At 47.4% G+C, this 22,313-nt stretch overlaps 1 protein-coding gene across 1 annotated transcript in view; it reads left to right on the top strand.

Moving 5' to 3' along the window:
* GPAT2 (glycerol-3-phosphate acyltransferase 2, mitochondrial) overlaps positions 1-21,561 on the top strand; it is an 86,540-nt gene extending 64,979 nt beyond the window's left edge. The window contains exons 12-21 of the mRNA XM_088671431.1: positions 3,458-3,576; positions 8,892-8,962; positions 10,578-10,839; positions 12,080-12,228; positions 13,068-13,145; positions 13,729-13,860; positions 15,299-15,419; positions 17,575-17,640; positions 20,302-20,357; positions 21,104-21,561. Of these exons, the coding sequence (XP_088527557.1) occupies positions 3,458-3,576; positions 8,892-8,962; positions 10,578-10,839; positions 12,080-12,228; positions 13,068-13,145; positions 13,729-13,860; positions 15,299-15,419; positions 17,575-17,640; positions 20,302-20,357; positions 21,104-21,220 (1,171 nt within the window). The 3' untranslated portion in view covers positions 21,221-21,561. The remainder of the gene's footprint in view (positions 1-3,457; positions 3,577-8,891; positions 8,963-10,577; positions 10,840-12,079; positions 12,229-13,067; positions 13,146-13,728; positions 13,861-15,298; positions 15,420-17,574; positions 17,641-20,301; positions 20,358-21,103) is intronic.
* The last annotated feature ends 752 nt before the right edge of the window (positions 21,562-22,313 follow it).

The following is a 22,313-nucleotide window of genomic DNA, read 5'->3' as shown; positions in this document are numbered from 1 at the left end:
CACGGTAGTAGTTCGAAAGCACGTCAAAGTGCAAGTAGATAAATAGATACCGCTCCGGCGGGAAGGTAAACAGCGTTTCCGTGTGCTGCTCTGGTTTGCCAGAAGTGGCTTAGTCATGCTGGCCACATGACCCGGAAACTGTCTGCGGACAAATGCCAGCTCCTCAGCCTATAGAGCAAGATGAGCACCACAACCCCAGAGTCGTCCGCGACTGGACCGAACAGTTAGGGGAACCTTTCCCTTTCCCTCTAAATATAGTGTTGCCATGCTGCTACTGTGCATTTAAAGCACCTGGCTTCCTCTGAAGAATCCTGGGAACCGTGGTTTATCCCTCAGAGCTACAGTTCCCAGAACCCTCAACAAACTACAGATCTCAGGATTCTTGGGGGAAGTAGTGTGCTTTAAATGTATGGTGTGGATGTGACCTTTTCCACCAAACTAAACTGTGACTGTTCGAAAAAACAGACTGCTTTGCAGTGTTATGTACATTTAATCCTGACCACCTGCTCTTTGGTGTGTGGATATATAGGGCGGGGTCAGAAAGAAAGGGGTGGTGTTTGTGGGCATAACAGCCTATAGGGAGAGGAGGGTTAAACCTTCGCACCCCAGCTACCATGCTGACAAAAAAAACACCCCTCTGTGGAGCAATTAAGCCTAGGAAGAAAGCTCCCACTGGGGTCAGTGGGATCTCTTCCTGCTTCCCAGTGGGATCTCCCCACCCCATAGCTTAATTGCTGGGTGGTGGGGGGTGTGTACAGGTCAGGTCTTAAGGTTTGCCATCTCTTAAGGCCCTCCAGGCCAGAATTTTGCTTTGGTCTAGATTCTAGAGTCTTCTGGCTGCTCATTTTACAGTGATGAGGTTCCCTCCTTTTAGATGGGAAAGAGACTCAGAAACTTATTCAGAGATTTTAAGGGAATGAAGATGAGACAAGTATGAGCCTTTTTTTTTTTACAGACCCATAAGTCTGCTTCTAAGATACATGTTGAAATGGCATGCAAGAGCTTACAGGAAGCCAACAATAAACTCAAAAGTCACAAATTTGCAAGCGACAAATAATAAGCTTCTTCTGAGTCAGAAGCTGAGCAATGCTTTCTGCTGACCGGGGTCTTCACATATTTATGTGAGGATGTAGTGGAAGAATCCTGAACTGTTTAACTAAAAATAGCTCAACAAGGATACTACAGCTTCATATTGTCTATTGACAAACGTACCTTTGATCAGTGCATGACCTCAGAATTTTTTTAGATTTCTTCGTAACAATAGCTTCTGCAAGAACAGCTAGAACAACATCTCTTTAGCATTCAAATTCCCAGCAGAAGTAAACTTTGATTGCAGCCAACAGCAGGTCTTGCGTACTTGTCAGAAATTACAGCTTCAGCATCCTGTAAGCCTTTTAGCAAGCAAGATGGAAAACCTCTGGCTTTTTGTCAGACTCTGGACAGCTAAGATCACAGGCCTTTAATATAAACTTTAATTAGGTTGGCTTGCCGGTCAGCTGGCTAGTTAAAAATTGGCAGTTGTCCACCAATGGTTTGACCAGGGTCAAATATTCCAAGAATGCTCTTGTGTGGATGGCAGGCTTAATGCCTTAATGTCATTATGGTGTCATCTGCTAGAATGGGAGGCCTAGCCCCCTCAGCCTGCAGCAAATGTGGGAGCAGAACAAAGTTGCTCCCATTCATTGGTGGCAAAGGCAACTGCATAGTAGGGTGGGAGGCTCAGGAGGAGCTACATATACAAATCTACAGCTGAATTGCTACAGATAAGAGATTTGAATAGCCTAATTTAAGTGTCAGTTAAACTGCTGGGAGACAGAAACTTTTGCCAGTCTACAGTAAATCATCCAGCAACCTTCCCGTAGATCCCAGCCCACCTTCTGCCCACCCTGGCAGTTTACTAAACTAGATAGACCAATGGTTTGACTTGGTAAAGGCAGACCCTCATGTTCCTTTCTGAAACGGTCTGCTTTAGTTGGTGGTGTGTGCCAGCTGAAAACAATGCTGAAAGCCCATAATGGGAGCACTGGTATAAGCCTCAGCAGTAAGGGCCTCTGTAAGCTTTAAAATAGGAGTGAGGAACCTTTCTCGTGCCAAGGGCTACATTCTCTCAGGGGCAACCTTCTGGGGGCCGCACGTCAGTGGGCAAAGCAACAGATGCATTTTTTACCTTTTGACCCAGGTGGCGCTGTGGGTTAAACCACAGAGTCTAGGGCTTGCTGATCAGAAGATTGGCGGTTCGAATCCCTGCAACGGGGTGAGCTCCCGTTGCTCGGTCCCAGCTCCTGCCCACCTAGCAGTTCGAAAGCACATCAAAGTGCAAGTAGATAAATAGGGACCGCTCCAGCAGGAAGGTAAACGGCGTTTCCGTGTGCTGCTCTGGTTCGCCAGAAGCGGCTTTGTCATGCTGGCCACACGACCCGGAAGCTGTCTGCGGACAAACGCCGGCTCCCTTGGCCTATAGAGCGAGATGAGCGCCGCAACCCCAGAGTTGGACACGACTGGACCTGATGGTCAGGGGCCCCTTTACCCTTTACCTTTACAGTAGGCTATGGCCCAGTCATGAAAAACCAGAAGTTTCTATGGCACCCCTCTCCACCCTCTAGGCATTGCCACAGTGAAGGGATGTGTCAGGCAAAAGCAGTTGTGGAGGCCGCGGGAAAGGTCTGCTAAGGGGGTGTGGCCTGGGAGGAATCCTGACAGCCACATCCATGCCCCTGGCCTGAGCTTCGCCAGCTCTGCTTTAAAAGTTTCAGAAGCTACTGTGGAATGTTTGGCTTAATTTCTTTAAAAAAAGGCACAGGTCTTGGAACAGTCTGTTTATTCAAGAGGTACTGCTGAATCTGTTTAAAAGAAGGGGCATGGCCAAAATTGGTGGTGTTAAGTGGGTGTGGCTAAGGAATACAAGGCAAGTGTGGCTAGAGGGAGCTCCGATTGTTCTGTCCCAGCTCCTGCCAACCTAGCAGTTTGAAAGCATGCCAGTGCAAGTATATAAATAGGTACCACTGCGGCAGGAAGGTAAGCAGTGTTTCCATGCACTCTGGCTTCTGTCACGGTGTTCTGTTGCACCAGAAGCGGTTTAGTCATGCTGGCCACATGATCGAAAATCTGTCCTGGACTTAACCTTCCAGGGATCCTATCCCTTTCACTTCTACCTAGAGTGTCAGAGTGGGACCATGAAGATCCAGGTTCAAAACTCCACTCCACTGGGTGTCACCACCTTTTAGCCTACTCTGCTGCATTTGGTTGTTGAGAGGATGAAGTGTGTGTATGTGTATGCAACTGCTTATGCCTTTCTGAACTCCTTTGGAGGAAGAGTGAGATGAAAGAAATGTAATAGATAAAGGATTAACACTACTAGCCCAGGGTGTGTGGGGAAGCAACAACATCTGTACTTGTGATATTGTTTTTTTTGAAAACTGTTCATTCCCCATCATTCTTCCCTTGCCAACTTTCCTAGCTGTAGCATTTTGGATTGTGAGAAACTGGAACAATGGTCACCAGGATCCGAAGGCATCATAGCTCTGAACAAAGAACAGGAAATATTGGTGTACAATTTGGGCCTACACACACTGAGCAGTGAGTAGTAATTTTGTCTGGGGTGGTTGTTTTATTGAGGAGGCAGATGCCTAGCCATTCTTGCACAGCTTTTGCAGTGATTGATAATTTCTGCTCTTGGACTACATGAGTGTAAGGTGCCCATCATGATAGGAGGTGGTTTGCTGTGGCTCTGAATGTTTCTGTGCTCAGGGCTGGCCTTCCAGTTAAGCTTAGCAGGGTGGCTGGGCATCATTCTGCTGCATTTGTGCATCAGATGCAATTTAATGATAATTCGTGCTGTGAACACAGCAGAATGCCCTCCCCTTCCCAAAAAGAGGCAACCCTTCATGTTGCTGCGTGAGTTTTGCCAGGTTTGCCATCTCATTCAGAAGAAAGGCCTAGAAAGATAACATGAGAAGTGGGCACTCCTCCAAGAGCAGGAAATGCTTTCTTTTGCACACTCTGGAGCTAGCATGATGCAGTGATTAGAAGGCTAGCCCATGACAGGGAGACAGATTCAAATCCCCACTCAGTCAAAAAGCTTCCTTGAGAGACTTTGGGCCTGTCTTTCCCTACCAGCTCCATCTAAAGGGTTGCTGTGAGGAGAAAATGGGGAGGGAAGAACCACATGAGCTGTCCTTGGCTCCTTAAATATATATATTTTTAATAGGTTACATAAATACAGTAATTTTAAAAAGGGGAAGTTGTAAAACCATTCCAATGAAAAGCAGGACAGTATAGATTCAGCATGAGAGGTGGATCCCACAAAATGAAATATCTTAACTGTCCTATGACAGAAGCAAAGGCATTGGGCCTGCCACACTGTAGGGAGGGTGATAGTTTAGGACAGGCTTCCTCAGGACAGATTTAGGTTACCAGACGTCCACATTTCCTGAGGACAGTCCCCGGATTTACAAGTCAGTCCCCATACAAAATCCATTGAAGTTGCAAAGTGTCCCTGGATTCATTGAAAAATTTCTGGTAACCTTACTCCAGATGTTTTTGGCCTACAACTCCCATGATCCCTAGCTAGCAGAACCAGGAGTCAGGGATGATGGGAATTGTAGTCTCAAAACATCTAGAGGGCCGAGGTTGAGGAAGCCTGGTTTGGAGCTGCCACTGAGAGAGGGGATTGAATGTAAAAAGTGATGCTATTTTTGCAAGGGTGCACCATGTCTCCAGTTTTAACTTGGGAGGGGGGAGGGTTCCTTGGATATAAAAACTTTGGGAAATGCTGTTCTAGGCTTTTGAAGGAACTCCCAGTTTCTGTTTGCACAGAGATCTTTATTTAAATAAGTGCAGCTTCCAGGTGATGGCTCTAAAATTTCAAGTCAGTGCTGTAGGTTGCTGCCAAAAACCAGAGGCTGAGGAAGCACAAGTAAGCGGCTAGCCGAGGTGTTCTGCTTAGCCTAGCTCTGGTACATTATTTCCAGGATCTCCGTGTTGTGTTCCTGGCGCAAGTGGCTGGCTATATGTGCTGCTCATTTGGCAGATGTGCCATCTGTGTCCCTGTCTGCATGGCAGAAGCAGAGAGAAGGAAGCGGCTTCTTCGTCAGGGCCACAGATGGCCCTGCAGGCAGATGAATACATGCAAGCTGCTAGCTTCCGCCTCAGACTGGACGAGAAGCGGCACAAACGGTGGTTGCAGCTGAGGCCCCGAGCACTTTGTGGCAGCAGCAGGAAAAGGGGCTTCTTTTGGACGCTGGAGAATAATATTTGGAAAGATGGGGACAGATCAAAGGCATTTCAACAAAATAAGAATATTTTAAGAAGTGACTTTTCTCCGCTCCTCAGCTGGGGAGGACTTGCTTGTCTCATGCTGAGCTTCAGGGATGCCCTGAGGACTTGGCAAAGTGCAGTGCAAGCACACTTCCCAGCTTTGAGGCCAGGAGACGGTCAGGAACATCTCTCTGTGTCACTGCCCTCCAATAAGGCACTCAGAGCACCCCCTGAAGTTCAGTGTGACCCCAGTGGTGGCCCATGGGGCTCCTTTCTGGCTCCAGGCTCACGAGGGCAGGGGGCCTGCCTAATCCAAAAGAATGTGAAGGGACAAGTGCCAATTCGGGTAGCCTTCTGTCTGTGTGTTGGGTAACTGAAAGGTTCTGCCGAGCAGCGAATCACATTAGGTTGCTCTGAGCTGCAGTCACAGCCTCGCCAGTTACATAAAATATTCAACTCACGTGTCAAGGTGTGTTTTTTTAGTTTATTGCTCGTCTCCCAGAGTGTGGATGTAACTTTCCACTTATTGGTTATTTTAGTATAATACCTGAACTGCTCTGTCTTCGCTAATGCACAGGCTGCGTGACTTTCTGCAAATGGCTCACAAGCGTGTGTGCCTGCCCCCCCCCCTCGCTTTATGATTTGGAAAAAGAGTGCTTTGCCCGGAAAAAAACTGTCTTGCTGAGGTGCTTCCCTCAGCCAAGGGGGTGGGCAGCCAAGAACAGAAACTGTCCCATTGCAATCAGTTTCTTCAGCTAAAAGGCAGCTCAGGCCCCCCACCAAGTGCAATCTTCCTGAACGTCTTCTCTTAATGCAGAATTCTGTTCTGCAATCATAACCCCCCTTCAAAAAGCACATTGTGGAGTTGGGAGAGGTGCAGAAAAGCACAACCAAAATTGTTAAGAGGATTTTCCCTGAAATAGTTACAATGTTCAAAAATTAGGGTGATTAAACAAACTGTGGAAGAAAAGAATATGAAGATTCCTCTTTTGAATCAACTAAAGAGAATAACAACAACAAGCTACACTTGCTTTGTCCTGTCTCTTTGCAGGTGATCTTTTAACAGAAGATAGTTACCTTGTTTTGTTCTTCTCCTCTCCCTAAATGTTAGGAGCAGCCTGAGGGCCCCATCACTGATTTTTCTCTCTGACCCTTTTGAAGCCCTCTAACTTCATGCCCTCCCCCATATGCCTCCCCTTACTCCTGCCATTTGGACACAAGGTTGGAGGAAATCTGGGTGACAGGAACACATGGACAATTAGCGGGCAATGAAAGGCCTCTCTTCTGAGCTGTGAACTTTCCTGCAGAGGAAGCAGCCCTTTCAAGTTCTTCTCTGCTAGCCAGAGCTCCTGCAGTGCTCAATTTTCATCTTCACATCCTTCATGCTTCTGTTTTATCCTTGGCTGCAGGATCCAGTTGGATTAACCCCCCACTCTCCTTCCACCAGCCAGACTTGTGCACATTTGCAGAAGGGAGGATGGGCTGAGGCAGACTGTGGCTCTGGACTCTGTGGGCTTGAATGGCGTTTAGAGACAAGGAAAACTTCCCTGCCTTTGAGCTCTCATTATGAGATGCAGAGTGAGGGCCTACCTCAGGTAGCAGATTTTTGGCCAGCATGAAGGATTGGATGGATGCTTTTAAAGGAAGGCATATTCATGGAGGAGAAGGCTATCAACAGCTGCTAACCACAATGGCTGCATGGTTGGAGGCAGAAATGCTTCTGAATATTACTTGCTGGAAGCCACAGGAGGGGAGGTTGAATTCAGTATGCAGGTTTCCTATTGGGGCATATGGGTGGCCACTGTGAGAACAGAATGGTGGACTTGATGGTACAGTGGTACCTCGGGTTACAGACACTTCAGGTTACAGACACTAAGAACTTTGCTTCAGTATGAGAACAGACAGAGGCGTACCCAGGATCAAAATTAGGGGGGCAAGGGGCTGGGCCAAGGCACGGGAGGGGAGGGGAGGGAGGAAGGGCGGGGCGGGGGAGGAGCCAGAGCACGATGGCTGCCAGGCGAGGGGGCCGCCGGCAGTAGCAGCAGCAGCAGGATTGGCAGCAGTGGGGGAGTATCCAGAGGCAGGCGGAGGAGGAGGAGGAGCACAGCCCAGCGGAGCATGAGTTCGCACTCTGGTTCCCCGCCGCGCTTGGCCTTGACGGAGGGCGCGATGGGGAGCTGGAGGGAGGGCGCGGCGCAGTGGGCGGGAACGCCGAACTTGCGCTCCACCGGGCTGTGCTCCGCCTCTGCCCGCCAGCGCTGCTCTCGTGCGCCGGCCCTGCTTCTAGGGGGGGCAGCTGCCCCCCGCCCTGCGCTGGGTACGCCCATGAGAACAGAAATCATGCGGCAGTACGGCAGCAACGGGAGACCCCATTAGCTAAAGTGGTACCTTGGGTTAAGAACAGTTTCAGGTTAAGAACGGACCTCTGTACAGTCAAACCTCAGCTTCCAAATGGCTCCGTTTTGGAATGTTTTGGCTCCTGAACGCCAAAAACCCGGAAGTAAATGCTCCGGTTTTCGAATGTTTTTCAGAAGCCGAACATCCGACGCAGCTTCCGCTTGAGTGCAGGAAGCTCTTGCAGCCCATCGGAAGCCACACCTTGGTTGTTGAACATTTCGGAAGCTGAACAGGCTTCCGGAACGTAAGGTTTGACTGTACATTGGCCTGATCTAGCAGGCTCTTCTTATGGGAGGCAAGCAAATCCATATGGACTGGGTGCACTCTGCCAAGGAATTGTCCTACATGAATTGAAATGGGTGGCTGCTACACAAGAGCCTCCTGCTCATCTGTGCACAACATTCCCTTCAGGAGATCTTCCCAGTTGATTGTGCCCCATGGTAATTGGTGGGAGCCCAAGATATTTTGAAATGGCAACCTGCAAAATCCTATCCATGGCTCAGTTGGGTGATTTTCCTGATACAAGGCTTTCCCCAAGTTATCTTGGGTGGGAAGTGTTTCTGTATGGATATTCCATCTCTGCGTGTGAGCATATGCTCTCTGGTGTCACTTCAGATATTCACTAAGTAAGCAGGTGCCTTTTCTCTTCTCAGAAGCAAAATAACTCAAAAAAGATGATTATCTGTAAAAAGGATCTGCAGTGATACAGAGAGCCATTAGACTTCCGGGGATATAATTGAATGAAATAATAATAAACATTTTCATATTATATTATGGAGAATAGATTGTGCAGATGTGTTTAATTATAATACCGGTACTTTATGCAAGAGACAGAATTTGGCTTCCTTTTTTATAATGACACAGAGTTAATATAATGCGATGTGTAGCACTCCCCCCCCCCTCTTTCCAGTGTTTTATCTGGTTGTAAAGCAGGTGCAGGTTCTTTTATACAAACGGTGAGTTCTTTAGACTCCTTTGTATTGCAGCCTGGAGTGAAGGGTTACAGGCTGACCACTGGCTAGAATTGCCCAAGTCTCCTTATCTTTTCTGACAACCTGACCCACAAGGTCCCGCTGAGTAGATTTGGTTTGGCAACAGTAAATGCAGTATTCTGTGTGGCCCCATTTTACTGGCTCATCAGCCCACCGTATTTTCAACATGCAGCATTTTCCACATGGAGTCATAGGCACTAGCAGTTAACCGTCTGGTTTCTTCTCTCTTTCTCTCTCCTCCTCTAGCTGGTGTATCCTGTTCTGCCATCATGGCTGTACAGATCATGTCTGCACTCTTTCTGCACAAACACAAAGAGGTAAGAATGTGAAAAGGAGCTGGATCCAGGATTTCCTTTTCTTAAGTATCCCTGAAGCAACCGGGGGCTTTAGTGGCACCTCTGGGGATGATGGGAAACTGGACTTGGTTCTGCCAAACTTCAGGTTCTGCTTACCTCAAAGACCCCAGGGATAAGGGTTTTGGAGACCCAAAGATCTTGCAAAGAGAGGCTGTGGTTAATCTTTATCTTATAAATGGGGTAACACAGATGGGGGAGAGCATGAGGAACCTTTACCCGTCTAGGTTTTGCACACACATGTAAAAAATCTTAAAATGCAGTGTGTGCATGTAATAAAACACACAATCACAAAGCAGCTCTTTGAGAAACTGTCTTTGTGTCTCATTTGTACAGTCAGCGGCCTTATTAGGTGTGTTGCCTTGCAGTGTGTCAATGGATCCTTGTTTACAGGGCCACAGCTGAGGTACAGTGGATGCTCGGGTTGCGAACGTGATCTGTGCGGGAGGCATGTTTGCAACCCCGCAGCGGCGCATCTGTGCATGCGCGGGTCGTGATTTGGCGCTTTTGCGCATGCGCAAACTGTGATTTAGTGCTTCTGCACATGCGCGAGCCCCGAAACCCAGAAGTAACCTGTACCGGGACTTCTGGGTTCGGCGCGGTGCGCAACCGAAAACACGCAACCTGAAGCAGCCGTAACCCGAGGTATGACTGTATTGCTGTTCTGTTATCTGCATAAAACCAACTTTCAGGTGTTGGCAATGGTAGCCGCAGTGCTTGGTTCCCATAACTGAATATGGGAGTAGACAGCGGTGTTTCTTCCCTTTGTTCTGTTCCCATTTAGGATGCAGAGAGGGGTAAAAACTTTTATCAAATACGCATGTGTTCTAAAGCAGCCTTCTCCAACCCTGGTACCCTCCAGATGTTGTGCACCACAACTCCTATCATGCTTAGCAACCTTTGGCTAGGATGAATGGAAGTTGAGGTTGTGGCGTTTCACCTCTAGGGGTCTAGCAAGAGTTAAGTTGCAAGGGAGGTAAATGGCCAATGGGAGCTCTCCAGGCAGAAGCAGGGGTATATAAGGAGAAGCAGTCAGTCAGAAGGGGGTTGTTGATGGGAGTTGATGAGAAAGGTGGAGAGGATTTTGAGATAGAGAGAGGGTTAGAGAAGCTAGTGAGGTGAGCTGTGGTGCAGAATCTGAAAGAGTAATAAGAAGGGAACTTCAGTCAGGGAGGAAAAGGGGGGAACTAATACTAAAGGTTAAGTTTAAAGAAAAGTACTTGAGAAACCAATAAGAATTTATATGCTTGTAAGATCATCACCTAAATAAACTTATTTGTTTGGTTAACTTTTCATCTGACTGGAATCCATTATTGGTGTGCCAGTACACAAGATTTACTGGATGGTGGCAGCAAGGGAAGAAAATAGGCTAGGGAGGTACTGGGTCAATAGACCGTTAAACGTCCGGGGGCCCTTTACCGGTGTATCTCACCACAGAGGTCCATATACTTGAAGGCACCAGGTTGGGGAAGCAATCTATGCCTTGTAAAGAGCATGCCTGAAGGATGGTGCTCATTGGGATTTTCCTTACCTTACCACAATAACAAGTCTGCATCTCCTGTCTTCTGTCCTCTGCTAGGGCGTCTTCCTTTCCCAGCTGATGCAGGACTTTGTTTGGCTCACTGAGGAGATCCTGCTGCGCAGCTATGATGTGGGGTTTTCTGGGCAGGTGCGTGATGTGGTATTGCATGCTCTGTTCCTGCTGCGGGACTGCATCTCCCTCTACCACCTTTCCCTGGGGGATGTCCTGGTGGTTCCCAAGAAGACAGACAAAGCCATGACAGAGTTGAGCCAGCACAGCACTGCCCTCTTGCCTGTTTTCATCCAGGAAGCGGTTGGAGGTGAGTTGAGAGGTTTCTCGGGCTTACAGGAAGCCTGCTTGAATTATTCCTTTCTAATTACCGTAGCTGAGATAGATTGGGAAGGAGGGGTCTAGAGGGGGCCCAGCGTTTAGGGGTAAGAAAAAGGCTCACAGTGCTGCAGACTGCAAGAGAGCAGAAGTTTCTCTTGGTGCCTCAACTCCCCTTCTCTCAAGTCTCTACTGCAGGCCTGGCCCTGCTTGTGCCAAGCTCATTGGTGGGTCCCCCACCCAGTGCCAAATTTTGCAAGGCTGCACAGCTTAGGAAAGAAGATGTGGGTGGCCTTGGTCAAGGCTAACAATAGCATTTTGGGGGATTTCCCAGTGCAAACCTGAGATTTTCAAGGAGATCAAGAGCCAAAGGAATTGGGGCTATATCTCAGCTGTGCAAATGCATCCACAGAACTTAATTTACTGCAGAAATTATTAGAAACCCATTCACCCACCCATGCGTAGCTATCAAAGTAATTGCCATGTGTGACTTAAAAGGGGAAAGGGATTTGCTGTGTTCTCCGTACTGTGCACACTTTCATGCCTGCTATATCTTGCTTTTTAATAAACAAGCGTTTCACCAAAGATGACACTTTGGTAACTTGGGTAATAAAGACAGGTCTTTCCCAAGGAGTTTCACCCACTTCTTTAAATAAGCCTTTGAAAACCACAGGCATATCACTATCTCTAAGCAAATACGGTAGGTAAATTTTGACCAGACCTGAATTTTCAAGTACCTCTCTCTGGGAACAATACAGGGGACATTTAAGGTACATCCTGCACAAGGCCTTCCGCTTCTTCCAAATCACACATCTTCTTCTAAATCACTAAATTTAACTGCTGTGGAATGAGACAAACATAGCAAGTAAGTGCTAAATCAAGGGTCAGCAAACTTTTTCAGTAGGGGGCCGGTCCACTGTCCCTCAGACCTTGTGGGGGGCCGGACTATATTTTGAAGAGAAAAAAATGAACGAATTCCTATGCCCCACAAATAACCTAGAGATGCATTTTAAATAAAAGGACACATTCTACTCATGTAAAAACAGCAGGCAGGCCCCACAAATAACCTAGAGATGCATTTTAAATAAAAGGACACATTCTACTCATGTAAAAACATGCTGATTCCCGGACCATCCGCGGGCCGGATTTAGAAAGTTATTGGGCCGCATCTGGCCCCCGGGCCTTAGTTTGGGGACCCTGTGCTAAATGGTTTTCCTGACTCCTCTCTGCAGTCTGTGCTGCCAGTGCCCTCCTGGTGGAACTGCTGCCCTACCTGGGAAGCCCTGAGCAGCTCAGGGATGTGGTCCTGGTCCAGGAAGAGCTCCACAACAAGACTGTCTTGCTCGTCCAGCTGCTGCCCAGGGATTTCCTCCTATGCCAGGTAGGGAGCCCCTCTGTGATTTCGAAAGGGCCATTCTCTGCCTGCCGAGCCCCACTTGCAAAGCCTGCAGAGCTATGGAGCAGGATTCTTGCCTGCTGTGATCTTCCTCAAAGGCTCTTCTCTGTGTCCCACCAACACCTGAGTTGTGCTTGGTGAAGAGGGCTTTTCCCCATAGCCACACCCAGGCTCTGGAACTCTCTGCCAAGAGGCTTGCCTTGCCCTGCTCTGATGGCCTACTGCCACTGTGCAAGGGCCTTTCTTGATTGGGTCTCTTGAGCTGCTGGTTTTCATGGACTACACCTCCCTCAGTGACTTTGGCCTGGGCTGGAATGTGTGTCCTTAAATTGTGATGACTCCTCACCTTCCTTGCTTGGCTGGAGAATGGAAAGGGAGGGAAGTGTGTGTGTGACCGTCCTGCTTTTGCATAGCTGGAATATAGCCGGCAGTATAAAGGTAAGAGTAGCATTCATTGCTCTTCCAATTTTTGTCCCTGGAACATCTCCTGCAGGCCATTGCTGGAAAATCGTATACACTCCTGCTCCGTACTATTCCAGGGTCACTTGGTTGTATGAATTCTCCATTGCAGATACACAATGCCCCCATTGAGACAAATATTATTTAAAGGTGCTTTGCTATAATTGGATGGGACCTTGTGCATCACCACTAATTAGTAACAGAAAAAGGTGGAGCGGGGGAGAGAAGAGAAATGCTGGATAATGGAAACACTTCAGAGAGGCAATCTAACACTCTTGAATACAGTAATACCTGCCCATCTCTTGTCTCTCATTGGGGCTAGTAGAGAGTGAAGGTCCTGCTGATTTGCTTTTGCTTCCTCCTAGCCTTGCCAGTCTCTGTATAACTACTGCCAGGTTGCTGTGGACAAGTTGATCCAGTGTGGACTGTTGGTGGCTGAGGAGGTAAGAGAAGCTCCCAGGGTAGGTGTGTGTGGTGCTGTGGCCAGGGGTGGGGGGAAGTGAGGAAATTGAAGGAGTGTGTCATTTAAACACCATATGAGTTCATCCTTGTGGAATGATAATATTTTGCCTGGGTTTCCCAAACTTCTGATCACTGGGGTACACGCACTGTATTTTTTGTTCCATAAGACACACTTTTTTCCTCCTAAAAAGTAAGAGGAAATTCCGTGCGTCTTATGGAGCGAATGCATAAGACACTGATACAAGCATGCCTCCTCTTGGGGAGGGCAGCCCAGTGCTGTAACTCATGCAGAGATGCAACAAGCAGCCTCTCTAAAGGTTTGGGAAGGACTGAATAACTTGCATGCACAAACACACACACAGAGGCAGCAAAATGGTTGCTGATTGGGCAAACGTGAGGCTAGAGCAAGGTAGGCAGCCTTTTTGTGTGTCGCCACTTTGGGCTCGCAGCAGTTCCCTGGTGACACACTGCTTGGTCCCAGCCCAGGCCCCTATGGTTGCAGCAGAGCCTCATATCTCTTCTTCCCAAGGTTTTCAAAAATTGGTTTCTTTCCTTTCCTCCCAGATGCCCAGTGATGTCTTGGTGTGTGACACAGCCCAAAAGCGCTTCACCAAGAGGTTGCTGTGGAAGGCAACAGACGACTTTGCGGACAGCGACAGTGATTACAGCGACGAGACTGGAAATTGCTGCTTCAAAGTACCGTGAACCCCATTCTGGAAAAACTCCCACTGGAGTTCCCTTTCTCCTTCAGTTGCCTCCGAGGCAGGAATTCTGTCCACCCTTTGCCCTTCTCTCTCCCTGACCCAGTTGTCCAAATCTCTCGCCTGAAGGCAGCTATGGCCAGGCAGCCCAGTGTTTTTCTTTTTGCTGCAAGGAAATTTGATACCCTCCATAAAATATTTTACTCTTCCCATGCTCATCCCCTTCATAGGATTTTTCATGCCCTATGAAATTTTGTGTGGTAGGACTTTCAGCATTTTGGGGGGTGGGGAGATGAAGTACAAACACAATATTCAGGGTATGTAATTGATATCTTTTCAATATGAGGTGTGGCCAAAGGGTTTTCTTTACACCCTCTCTCAATAAATTGGTCTCACTGCAGTCACATTTGGAGCAGCCAAACCCAGATGTGTTCCTCTTGGGAAAAAGATGCCTGCTTTTCCCAACCAGGCTTTCTAGCGGGGTGGGAAAGGTGTCTGTTGTGCTTCCCTGCTGCTCTGAGGATCCTTGAAATCCTCCTGCTGGCTTTGGCTTCATGTGGGAAGGGCGCCACAGCTCTGGAGGCCACCCTCCTTCCTCATCCTCATTGTCAGAGGGAACATCAAATTACCATATAAATTCCCACTTCTTTTGTTTCCCAGCACCCACATGACACATCCCGAGTTCACAACCTGTCTCTTCAAATGCCAGCTGTGTGGGCTGAGGCTCTGAAACCTTCCTCTGTGTTCTTTCAAGAAGGGAGCGAAGTTCCCTGTAATTAACTGGCTGGTGCTGAGGACGGGGAGCGCACTGAGCTCATCTCTACTTGCTGCACCACCTGGGAGAGACTTTCAGCAGTTCCAAAACATCTGGATGCACAGCACCACCTCCCGGGCGCACAGAGGCTGCTTTTAGACCTCTCTCTCTGCATATAGTTTCTTACAGGGATGGTGTTTCTGTAGATATTTCCACTCTGCTGAAAATGTAACATGGTGTGTACAAGGCAGTTTTGTCCATGAAAACAGATAATAGAACTGTAGCCACTGACATTAATGGGCCTAGGTTAAGTTTTATCAATTCATTTCAATGCTTCTACTATGGGTACGGCCAGCATTGGATACAACCCATGCAATTTTCACAAGGGTGGTGTATTGAGAAAGATTGTGTTTGTATCGTAGCACGAGCGCTTATGTTGTTCCCCACTGGTGTTGCCTAGCTTCTGTGGCATGCAGGCTGTTACTCAAAAGAATAGTGTGTTGTGCATGTTCCCAAGGGAGTTCCATTGGCTTGGGGTACTTCAGATGGGTTATATTGTGGGATCAATGCTTATCAAGCCTGTAAGTTTTTGCTGTGTCCACACAAAGCAGTCGGGATCAATATGTGAACCTTCATCTCATCAGAGTCCTTGTGTCTCTCTTCATTTTTTCTGTCCTAGATAAGCCAGGTGGAAAACTGCTCCAACTTTTTTGTGTTCCTCTGCTGTCTTCTGAGCCCTTTGCTGAAGACCTTGGAAAGAGCCACTGTATTCCTCTGGGAAATGGAGTCTCCTCAGTCAGGTATATGCCCCACAGCCAGGTTCCTCTTCCCTTGAGTGGCTCCAACAGCCTTAAATTTCCCTGGGAAGGTGCTTCCAAGCATTTGCAGAAGTTCTGCTCAGTGGGAGGACATCTGTTCTACATGCAGAAGGCCCCACCAATGAGCAAAGCTTCTCCGAATGCTAGAAGCACCCAGCTTTCTCTCTTTACAAAAGTATTTGCAGTTACTACAGGATTAAGCTTCCTCTGAATAGCTCAATGGTTTCATTTTAGCACACCTTAAGCAACTGCTGCATGGTAACAATTGATGGGTTGTTACTGTCAGGATTTGACTTTCCCTAGGTGAAATTAGCCTTGTGCTGATTTGATTTGATTCAATTGCAAAGCCCAGGTGCTGTTAGTTAGGTTGTGCACCCACTAACTTGGGTATACAACACAAAAGTTACTGCCCCCTGCTTTTCTTCAGGTTCTCGTGTCCATTGTGTTCCACAAACAGCCTTTTCCTTGCTACATTCATGAGCAAGGAGGGGCCCAAACTGGTAACAGCCTAGCAGTGTCCCATTTTCCTGGAGCCACATTTGCCAGCCTGGTGCCCTCCAAATGTTTTGGACAACATCTCCCATCACCCTCAGCATCAATAAAGCTGGTTGGCTGAGCTGATGAAGCCTAAAGCCACTGAAAGGCCCCCAGGATGGTGAAGGCTGCCCTTGAGCACTGATTTCCACACTTTCTGCCTGCCTTGTCACAGCTGTGCTCCCTGTGTGTTGCTGAGGATTCTGGGGCATGTGCAGCCTGGAGGAGAACCCAGCTCTCCCTTGCAGTGTACATGTTTCCAAGGAGGATCAATAGTATTGCGGAAGCGTGTTTGTTGGGGAAGGTTTCCCATCATTATTGATCTGGGACAGCTCACTTGGTAGAGTGTGAGACTCTCAATCTCTTATGCTCTCCCCCTTGGCAAGCCCCTGAGAAGCTTCTGGGGAAATCCTAGGATGCCTGGAACAGTTTGAAAAACACAACCTTGAACATACTAGTGAACTGGAAGTGTTCAGCTTAGTTACTTCTCATACTTAGGGATACTTTGCCTTGGGCTTGTGTGCAGCCAGGAGGACTTTGGGTTGCATCCAGTGCTATTCCCCCTCAGAGTAGACCCCTAATAGACATTGCTGAACTAAGTCCTATTAATTTCAGTGCATCCACTCCTGAGTAGATGTTAGTCAGCTACTAGTCTTTGTCAGCATTTAGTTTACTTCAAAACTTGGTTGATTACATAGGAACCAAAGATAGTGGATTAAAATATAAAATTGTAGAGTTGGGAGGGACCACGAGGGTCATTAAGTCCAACCCCCTGCAATGCAGGAATATTTTGCCCAACATGGGGCTCGAACCTATGACTCTCAGATTAAGAGTCTCACGCTCTACCAGATGAGCTATGCCCAACTCTGATCAGTATCCAAACAAAGCTGTCTTCGTTCACCAGTGTTTGTTTTGAACCACTGTCTCTCGGTGCCTTCATAACAGCAGGCTAGGATTCACTGAAATGGAAGGTTGAAGGAGAGGGGAGAGCTTGCAAGCCAAAGGTTTTCCTTGAGTTTGCAGCACTAACACCATGTTTTGACACAGCCTTCACCAATCTGGCTGTACTGGGCAAGGCTGGTGGGAGCAGTAGTCCAAAAACATCTGAAGGGCATCAGGTTGGCAAAGGCTTGTTGTCGCATGTGTAGAACAGTCCAATATACAACTGCATCATATTGGTAATGGGTCCTTACAAGTACATAAAGCTGTTGCTGGTTGTGTGATTAGGTTTTTTCCTGGTGTATGTTGTTTTATAATCTTGCATCTCAGTGGACTATTCTGTTAGTTAAGCCCTGTACTGCTTCTTAAGAAAAGTGGATGCCATTAATCAACCGTGTTTTGTTTTTGTTCATTGACAAACTATACTGAAACTGTGATTGCACGTGATTTATTCTGAATTTTAAAAAAAGAAACCAATGATATTGTTGAGTTTTTTTCTATCTTTGGACACAGCCTGGCCCTGCGGGTTCATATTTAGAATTTGAGCTGCTGTGACCCTTACAGACATCCTTCTCCCAGTGCTAATGGTGCAGCTGAGGCTAGTGATCTCCCTTTGCTTTCTGCTTTGTGTCCTTCTGACCACCAGCACTGCTGTCCCCTACAGAGTCCCAGTACGTGGAGAAGCTGCACTGTTTTTTGGCAAGGAAGGCAAAAGAAGACTCTTCCTTTGGTGAGTACAGAGGCCCAGAGAATAAGTGTAAAGCCGGTGTGATGCAATGGTTACAGGACAGTGCTGCAAACTGGGGCTTTCCCAATTTGAATCTCCCCTCTGCTGCCATCAATTCCATCCACCAACCAGCAAGATGGTGGGATAATGTTGTTGACTATTGTTGTTAGGATCACCACTAGATAATACACTTTGCAAAGCACTTTGAACATTTGAAAGGGCTATAGAAATGTTGTTGTTGTTTAGTCGTTTAGTTGTGTCTGACTCTTCGTGACCCCATGGACCAGAGCACGCCAGGCACTCCTGTCTTCCACTGCCTCCCGCAGTTTGGTCAAACTCATGTTCGTAGCTTTGAGAACATATAAATATGCTAAGCAGCTAAGGTTTGTCATCATGTGGCAGTTTGCTTGGCCACCGACAGATGGTGCTGTGAAGTACAGCATGACATTAGCCTGAGAGCTGCCAGGCAGCAGCAGCAGTGTAGGGCAGAGGTGGCAGGCAGCCCATGGAGGAAGCCATGACAAACTGAGACAGCTCTTCAGCAACTGTTCTGCTCTGCTGCTGCCATTGCCCAGCTCACTACTGCTGTTTCAGCCTCAGTGGCAGAGGCTGAGGGAGCAGGGAAGCAGGGGGAGAGCAGGACAGAGCTGACCTAGCCTGTTGTGACTGTTCCTTTGTGGCTTGTCTTAGCTGCCAGCTGCCTGCTGCCACCTCACCTCCCTTTTCCTCATGGAAGGCAGCTCTAAGGGGAGAAGTTGGTGAGGTCTAGGGGCACTAGGGGCTCTGGCAGGTAGGGGTGGCACTCCTTTGGACCTCCAACACCATGGGCAGGGGGAGGAAAAGTAGATGGACAGGCCTGATTGACATGTGCGCTGCCCTGCCCCCGTCAAGGTTGGCCTGTGAAGTGGAAGCCAGAAAGGTTCCCCACACAATCTAATGGGTTAGTGGAGGCAGGGTGGGGGTGGCGAGGTTTAGGGGGTGGGGGGATTGGTTGGGAGGCAGAGCAAGCAGGAGTGGAGCCCCTAGTCACTTGTTGATAATGCTAATAGCTTTGATGACCAGCTGAGCATTCTTTTCATGTTAGCATTTCTGTCTCTTTCTGGGTATGTTGCCTCCTTGCTGGTTCCCTGGTGACAAGACTTGAGCCTCTGCAGTTAAGCAAGCTGTGGGTCAGTCAGCAGCCTTGAACTCCACTTTAAGAGAGAAACCCGAGCCTTTCACAGTCCTACAGCTGCCAGAGATACTTTGGCGAAGCAACTATAGGCAGAAAAACCAGTTTCTTGGTAGTAACTTTATACTGAAGGACAGTAACTGCCCTTGTTGATGGACAAGGATTTTGTGACCTCATAAAATGGGAAATTACCTAAAACCCTTTTATTTTAAGGACCCCATTTTCTTAAGCTGAGGCCTGTGGCAGTGGTGAACCAGAGCTGTTAGCCTAGATACATGAAGGCCACTTCCCCCATGGGTGTTTCCCATCACTGAAAAGGCCCCAGTTCCTTAAACTCTTCTTCCTCCTCCTCCTCCTTCTCACAGGCTTTCACAACACCCTCTTCTTTTTCTGCCCATAAATCTCTCCAGGTTTGTTTTATAGGGTGGCAATGACCAGGGCCAGAATAATCCTGGTCAGGCCATAAAAGCAAGAGGAACTCCATTTTCTAAATCTCTCTGCCTCTGATAGAAAGTAAATTAGACAGCACTTTGCACACAGGCACAGCATGTTTGCACATCTAATGCAAAGATCTAACCACACACAGCACTTCTAAGAAATTCTAGCATAAACCACAAGAGCAAGAGGATGTAGCCCACCGCAAATTATAAGTAGAGCACAACCACAATTGTGCCTGTAAAATTCCACATAGACACGTGTATGAAGGTACCAGGTACATAACGCCACCTAGTAGAGTTGGGCGGGTGACTTTGCATCTTGGGGTGCTCTCTCTTGATTGGTTGATGAAGTACTGCAGAAAGGCTGATCTTCACTTCACTCTGTCAAAAAGGTATAAAAGCACTCTGTGTATGCCCATGGGTCGGGCAGAATGAGAAACTCATTCTCACTGCCACCATTTATTGCAATAAATGTTTTAATAAATCTGTTTTATAATATGTACAACTGCCTGAGATTTCGTCTGGTCAATTTGGGAAGCCAATCATCCATATTATATTTCTGGTGTCCTTACAGTTTTACATCCTTCTTAAACTGTAGCAAGTAAAACTTTATCAATACTTAGCTTTTGCACAGTGTGTTTTGAATGTTCAAAGTGCTTATTGTATCCTATATTCTAATCCTCCCAGTGGTGGGTGATTATCCAAAATTGCAGTTGAGGGGGGGGAAGGCTTTGGCTCCACAAAGACCACCAAGTGAGTTGATGACAGAAACAATGTTTGAACTGAAGGTTTCATGTTTGATGCTCAGTCCCTTAGTTACTAGGCTACAGCAGCTCTGACATGGCATTTCCTTTATTGTTTTAACCAGCACAGCATAACCCCCTGGGTCTAGATTAGAAGCTAGTTTTTACAAGCCAACTTTGCCCCCTAGTGCTTGATGACATTACCTCACTGCAACTGTGCCAACACTAGACTCGAAACCTGTCTGGGGAGTAGGGGGCGCCTGTCCTCTCTCCCACATTGAACCTTTCTGTCCATTTCATTTTACTTTTTCAGAATGTGTCTGCAGAACTCTGACGACCATCTCTGTCCGCATATACAAGGAACTGGGGGTGAGTGCCCTGCCTTGCCTGCCCCTCCAATGTGCGAAGACTTTGATCGCATTCCAGATTCTCCCTTTTCATGCCCTTCACAATCCATTTTCAGGTGTTCCTGATTCTGCAAATTCAGTTCTTAATCTGAGATAATTTCACCACCTGTATTTCATCTTGAGCGTCTCGGAAGTGTTGGTTTATTTAAGAAGCAAAAGCAGTTTCCTAGCCCCTATGGTTACAGTACAAAAAAATGTGGGTTGTTTATCTCTTTGTGCTGCTTTTTATACTCCCCCAGGGTTTCAGGTCCTGCTTGTCCTGGATCCCACCCAACAATGGTCTACTGATTGGGAGGCCATGTTCAAATTCCACCCGAGTGATTTTGCATGCCTCTGTTGCTACCCTCACTCCTGGTGTTCCATCTCGCCAAATGCAGGCAGTTGAATGGGCGACTCTTTGCTATACAGCTATGTGGCCAAAGCGCTGTATACTTTTGCAGCCACTCCCCCTACAGAGTTTGAGTGAATTTTTTTTGTGTGTTTTCAAATCCAGTGGAGTCTAGCATTGATTTCTCCTTTGCCAGATTACTGAGGATATGATGTATGTATATCTATGTATCCCCTGCGCATGTACATCCAGTGTTGGCTTGGCACTCTCAGGCAGAGGCTGAGGGCATAGAGCCCCCCCCCCCCCCACAGCCCTTGTTGCATCTGCCTTCATTGGGGTATGGGATTGCTAAATTCCCCCTCTTTTAATTTCCACTCTAGGTGCTGAGAGAAGCAGCAGGTCAAGGGGAGCCCATTCTCCATCTCTCCGAGACCTTCTGTGCCAAAGAGAACCAAGAGAAGCTGGAGAAATTTATCCAGCAGTTTATCTACAGCTAGTGTCTCCAAGGGGCCTTGTATGGTATCCAGGAAGTGTAGTTTTTGCTTCCTAGGTGTATATGTTGGAGTGGGGTATAACTAAAACTTGCCACTGCCTTCTAACTTTATTTTGAAAGTTGTCTTCTCACAGGTGTGTGACCCTTTTGAAATCCCAGTTGAAAAGTTGCCTTTCATGTCAGGACTTCAGTGAGCCAGTGTTGAGGCCAATTAGTAAAGAACTAAAATCCATTTGTAGTTAAACATTATGAGTGTAGTTCGTATGATTTTGTGTTTATTGTACCCCACCCCTGGGAGCAATTGTTGCTGACTTTGAAAGTAATAAACAATATTTTCTGACTGCATTTTTAACTGTGCCTGCTCTGTCCTTCCCCAACCTGGTGCCCCTAAGGTATTTTGGACTACAACTCCCATTATCTCTTGCATTCAACAAAAGCAGGTTAGAGAAGGCTTCTCCTTAGTGTGCATAGCTAAACAACTGTTTACATCCATGAATGCACTGAATACACCAGGCATCCCCAAACTGCGGCCCTCCAGATGTTTTGGCCTACAACTCCCATGATCCCTAGCTAACAGGACCAGTGATCGGGGAAGATGGGAATTGTAGTCCAAAACATCTGGAGGGCAGAAGTTTGGGGATGCCTGGAATACACTGTTGAAACCTGCTTACAAGAAAACCTGCAAAAATATACCCTTGGGGGGAGGGAGTGTTATCGTGTCCAAAAGTATGGTTGAAATACTACTCCTTTAAAAAACCATCAACGTGGAGCTTCAGACAAGGCAAAGAGCATTGTCAGGTAGTAAGGTAGTTAGTAAAAGGTGTTTGCAGCCTTTGGCCATCCTGATGTTGCTGAACTACAACTCTTATCATCTCTGGCCATAGTCCATGCTTGCTGTATCTGACAGGAGTTGTAGCTCAGCAACAAGGTGAGAGCCAGTTTGGGGATGAAGAACATCTGGGAAATCACACATTTTAGTGGCCCCTGTTTGTATATGCTGGCCCAAAGATAGTATCAATTGGCAGAGAGAGACTTTTTTATTAGGAACAGGAAACTGCCTTGTACCAAGTCAGACTGTTGGTCTGTCTCGCTCAGGA

This window comes from Zootoca vivipara, chromosome 6, assembly GCF_965207765.1.
Source record: "Zootoca vivipara chromosome 6, rZooViv2.hap1.1, whole genome shotgun sequence".
In the NCBI taxonomy this organism is placed as follows: domain Eukaryota; kingdom Metazoa; phylum Chordata; class Lepidosauria; order Squamata; family Lacertidae; genus Zootoca; species Zootoca vivipara.
Note: the sequence above shows the minus strand (reverse complement) of the source record. Positions and strands in the feature narration are given on the sequence as shown.